Here is a 4,903-nt window from a genome sequence, read left to right on the forward strand (position 1 = left end):
ACATTAATTTAGAAAAAAACCGAGTTACACCCAGAAAAAGCAAAAATGACGGATAATATGAGACAGAAAAAGGGAACAAAACTGAAAAACACAACCAGGGCTGGAATCTGATTGGACAGACTTAGCTGTGTTTCGTCCTCAACTAACAGAGGCTGGTCCACATCTGACGTAAAAGCTGCGAGACGGGCCAATCGTAGCACGGAGGAACGCCCCTCAATTTCCCAGAAGTGAAGCCGGCCTCTGATCTGAGTTTACTCTGTGATATGAGACTAGAAGCAACAACATATTTGAAACAGTGTCGCTGTTTACTGTCCAATCAGGAACCATGTGCTCCCTGTGTGCTTTACTGATAATAATGGTCTTGCTGCCCGGTGAGTCTGAGCTCAAATCCTCAGGCTGTGTTTCATGGGTTATATTTTCTCCCAGATTTCTGACACATTTTATATCTTGTTACAGGAACCACGGGCCAAGATTCAGTTTCCCAGGAGCCGCCTGAATTAACGGTTCAGGAAGGCGAGACAGCAATACTGAACTGCAGTTACAACACCCAATACTCCACGGCAACTCTCTTCTGGTACATCCAGTACCCCGGGAAAGCTCCGAGATATTTACTGAAAATGTTCGGCAAGGAACAGGGCGATAAGTCACCAGAGTTCTCTGACCGATTTTCTGCTGATTTGGACAAAGACAAGAAAACCGTTCCATTAAGTATCATCGGGGTCCGTGTCTCTGACTCTGCCGTGTATCTCTGTGCGCTGCACCCCACACTGTTACAGAGGCACAGTCAACACGTACAAAAACCTGCAAGGCACTCTCACCTCCTCTTCACTGAATTAGATCTGTAAACATGGATTGTAAACTGTTCGTACAAACAAAACAATATTACAAAGAACAGCTGCGCGGGTGATCACTGCCAGTGATGCTGAATGTTTATCACTCTGTGTAAAATCCCGGTTTACATTAGTTTTCCTGATCTCCGAGCAGCTCTGTAAATGTGAGGTTCTGGTTCTGTTATCAGAACAACATGAAATATTACCAACCCGTGCCCCATCTCGAAGATTAACCCTGATAAAGAACCAACATTTGATTTAATGTGCGTATTATTATTAGTCTGTAGCACAGAGGAACCTGATTGTTCAGTTGCTGAGTTTCTTCAAGGAGCCAATAGAATTGTGGATATTAAGGCAAATGCGACCTTTTTGGATAATGCTGGAGGGTGGATGTGAGGCAGATCAGCCATGATCTTACTGAATGACAGACCAGGCCCAAGTGAATGAGCCAATGGTCCACTGCAGCTCCTGTTTCTTATTGTCTGAAGTTATATGTCCGTATTACGAGCAAAGTGAATATTTCGAAACCTGAGAACTTACCAGTCAAGAGAGCTGCAGCTGCGAGGGATGTTATACTGTTCAGTTCATTGTTCTGAGAACAGTTTCATGTGTTTCCATGCTCCTTGTTCTGACGTCATGGATTTGTGAACAAAGAAACTCTGAGCTGATTGGATGAAAGATAGGACACAGGAGCTGAGGGATGATTGGGTGTCGCCTATACATTCCTGTCAATGAACCAATCAGTAGCGAGGTGGGATATGACTCAACATCTTGCCAAGTCTTATCTGAAACAATTTAGCTTTAACTCACTCTGTTTAAATCCACCACCAGCTCTGTGAACATGTCGGCTGTTACCTTTTACACATCCCTCGCAGCTGCAGCTCTCTTAACTGGTAAGTTCTCAAGTTGCAAAATATTCAATTTGATCGTAATACGGACATATAAATCATTGTTTAAATGTATATCCCCTCCGTTTGCAATCTATTCCCTTAACTTGATATCATCGTGATAACAAAAAAATGAAGACTTCCATTTCTGAATGTTTTCAGGGGTTAGGAGTGAAGACTCGGTCTCTCAGGAGCCGCTTGCAGTGACACGATTTGAAGGAGACTCAGTGACCATTAATTACAACTATTCGACCAGAGGGGATTCGTATTATTTACAACTGTACCGTCAGGGCCCGAACAAAGCCCCCACATTATTGATTTACGTTCATAACTATGGTGATGTTTCCAGAGCAGTGGGTGTGGGGACTCGATTTTCTACATCAATAAATACATGGAAAAGTGAGGGGAATTTCACCATCCGGGAGCTGCGGCTGTCTGACAACGCGGTGTATTACTGCGGACTGAGAGTGACAGCAACCAGAGGGAGCCTCGTACAAAAACACTGCCGCAATGTGGCAAAGAATAGCGGACTGAGGCGGAAAAGCTGGACTTTATGAACCAATCAGCAGATTTTTCTGATTTGAAATAAATCCAAATGATTGACAAGCAAGAGATAATAATAATCTTCATTATTGTCACAAGTAGACTTACATTAACACTGCAATGAAGTTACTGTGAAAATCCCCTAGTCGCCACACTCTGGCGCCTGTTCCGGCAGCGCTGGGAAGGTTTCCTCTGCTCCATTTTAAATCGAATACATTCTGAGCATAACGTTATGATATGTTTAGAACAGTTATTCCAGTTTCCAAATTAAATATATTGCGACAAAAATGCTGAGCAAATATTTGACATTGTGTTCCAGTCTTTGAAGGAGTGACACACACCGCGTAAATGCAGTAGCGGGCATATAACAGTGAGGGGTGCTCAGGACAAAAGTACAAAGATTTTGTGCATAAAGCCTCGTCCGATGCGCACCGGTTCGCTAGGGCGCTCCAGGCGCTTTATCATGTTCTTTTCCATTTGGCTTTTGTATTTAGTTGGCTTTGTTACCATTAGTCGAGGTGTCCAGAACACCAAGTCTGATCTTAAGGATAATTTACTTATTTAGCATTATTCATCAACTTCTAATCGTGTCCGAAAAATAACTCCTGTACTTTTTCCGTATTGAGGATTGGTTGTTTGGTAGCACAGGCGTGAGCATTGTTGAAAATAATTGTCGAGGTTTTTCGCCTTGTACTCATCAGGACAATGATAACAACAGCAATGTCAGGGGGAACAACATAATGTATTTTTTGCAGCCATATTAAGCATTCTCAGTTTTAATATATGTCAGTGACATTAACATTCAGACGTGTTTAATCGGGTTATTATGATTATTAAGATTTTCCTCATCCGATGGGCATTGGTTTGCACTACAGACTGATATTACAACCCTAAAATTACTTGTCCTTCAGAGATTTCCTGAACAGCGGTCAAGGATATAAATAGTGCCGACCACATGCAGAGTTTGTTTTCTCAATGGTTGCGACGAGTTCACAGATATCCTCATATCAGCACCAACTAATTCTGCTCTCAGTAAATGCAATAATTGGACTGAATCTGTCTTCGATGTGAACGATTTTAGATGGTGTTCATGTGGATTGTGTTCAGGGCCTGTGCTCATAGGGAACCATTCACGTTTCAGTGTCTGAGCCGCTGTGAAAACAAGCTCTCACCAGACAGCAGCTGTGACCCAGAAACTTGCGGCAGTTTTTGTTTGAAACTTTCCCTCGTTGCCATCACTGTGAGACCCTGCACAGTAACAGCCGCAGCTCCGAGATGGTCAATCGGTACAGCTTGTCTGACTGCTGAACTGTATCAGAAAACCGGTCCTGCGCGAAATCCGCCTTCAATTCAGCACCGCCACCCGTGTGTCTCCGGACCGCAAACTCGGGCTCTCTGTCTGGGTACTGACGGTACCAGAATAAGTATAAAGCATCGTCGGTATAGGTGCAGCTTAGAGTGACATCTTCTCTTTCTGTCTGTGTGAGTGAGGATTCCCGCTGAGTTACAGAATCTCCATCGCTCAGACCTGCAACACACAGTTATAGAAAGCGGAAAACATTGCTTAAAAATTCAACTGAACTGAACTGAGGGTGAAAGTTCCGTCGGTGTAACATAAAAATAGATAGAATTTAGAGCACGAGAAGTTCATTAGGCCTAATTGCTTCATGTCAGTGTTTACAATCCCCAGGAGAATCCTTTATCTCTTCTCATCTCATTGTATCAACAAATCACTCCGCCCCTTTATTCCTTATCTGTTTATATAGTTTCCCTTGAGTTGTGTCTTTACTCCGCTCCTCGGCTCTTCCTTGTGTTAACTTGAGCCACATTCTACCGACTCTCTTTCTCAACTGGTTACTCCTGATTTCCCAGTTAGAGAATTAGGCGGTGCTTAGGTTTCTGGCACCGAGATTTGGAACCTGTGGAATTATCCTCTCCACACTCTCATCAGATCATTGTAACGACATCAAGGTTGGGTTAGGGTCAGTACAGAAAAGAACCAGAACATTTACATTGCTTTCTGATAGATATCATCCTTCAATTCCGGTACCGTCACTCTAACTCGCGCATGCTTTGCGTTTTGCCAACATAAACCCTTGTAAGGAAGAGACTGGGGCATAGACTCGAGTTTTCTAAGACAGGTTGGATACTTGATTAACACAAGGGTACTGCTTTCCAAATTTCTTCCTCTAGAAATGAACTTTTTTAATGTTTTAAACGTCTTACCAACAATGAATGTCACCCAGATCACAGCGAGAACGGGGATCCACATCGCTGCTGGTCCTGGATTCCCGGGACTAATTCTGTCTCAGAAACCTGCAGAATATCCAACCAGATAAAGCTGAAAGCATTGGCTGAGGCTGCTTTGACGTCACTTCCTATGTAACGAATGATCGGAAGAGGTGGGATAGCTGGATCTGATTGGTCTGATGTGACCTATTTAAACACACGTGTTTACATAAGAACATAAGGAGCAGGAGTAGGCCATCTGGCCCCTCGAGCCTGCTCCACCATTCAATGAGATCATAGCTGATCTTTTGTGGACTCAGCTCCACTTTCCGGCCAGAACACCATAACCCTTAATCCCTTTATTCTTCAAAAAACTATCTATCTTTATCTTAAAAACATTTAATAAAGGAGCCT

The 4,903-nt window shown here is 43.2% G+C and overlaps 1 gene segment (V, D, J or C); it reads left to right on the plus strand.

Annotated features, from left to right (window-relative positions):
- Positions 1–355: 355 nt before the first annotated feature.
- On the plus strand, positions 356–845 carry LOC140417770 (T cell receptor alpha variable 18-like). The segment is given in 2 exon segments: positions 356–371; positions 457–845. Coding segments are annotated over 2 exon segments (405 nt in total).
- Positions 846–4,903: the final 4,058 nt, after the last annotated feature.

This window comes from Scyliorhinus torazame, chromosome 5, assembly GCF_047496885.1.
Source record: "Scyliorhinus torazame isolate Kashiwa2021f chromosome 5, sScyTor2.1, whole genome shotgun sequence".
In the NCBI taxonomy this organism is placed as follows: Eukaryota; Metazoa; Chordata; class Chondrichthyes; order Carcharhiniformes; family Scyliorhinidae; genus Scyliorhinus; species Scyliorhinus torazame.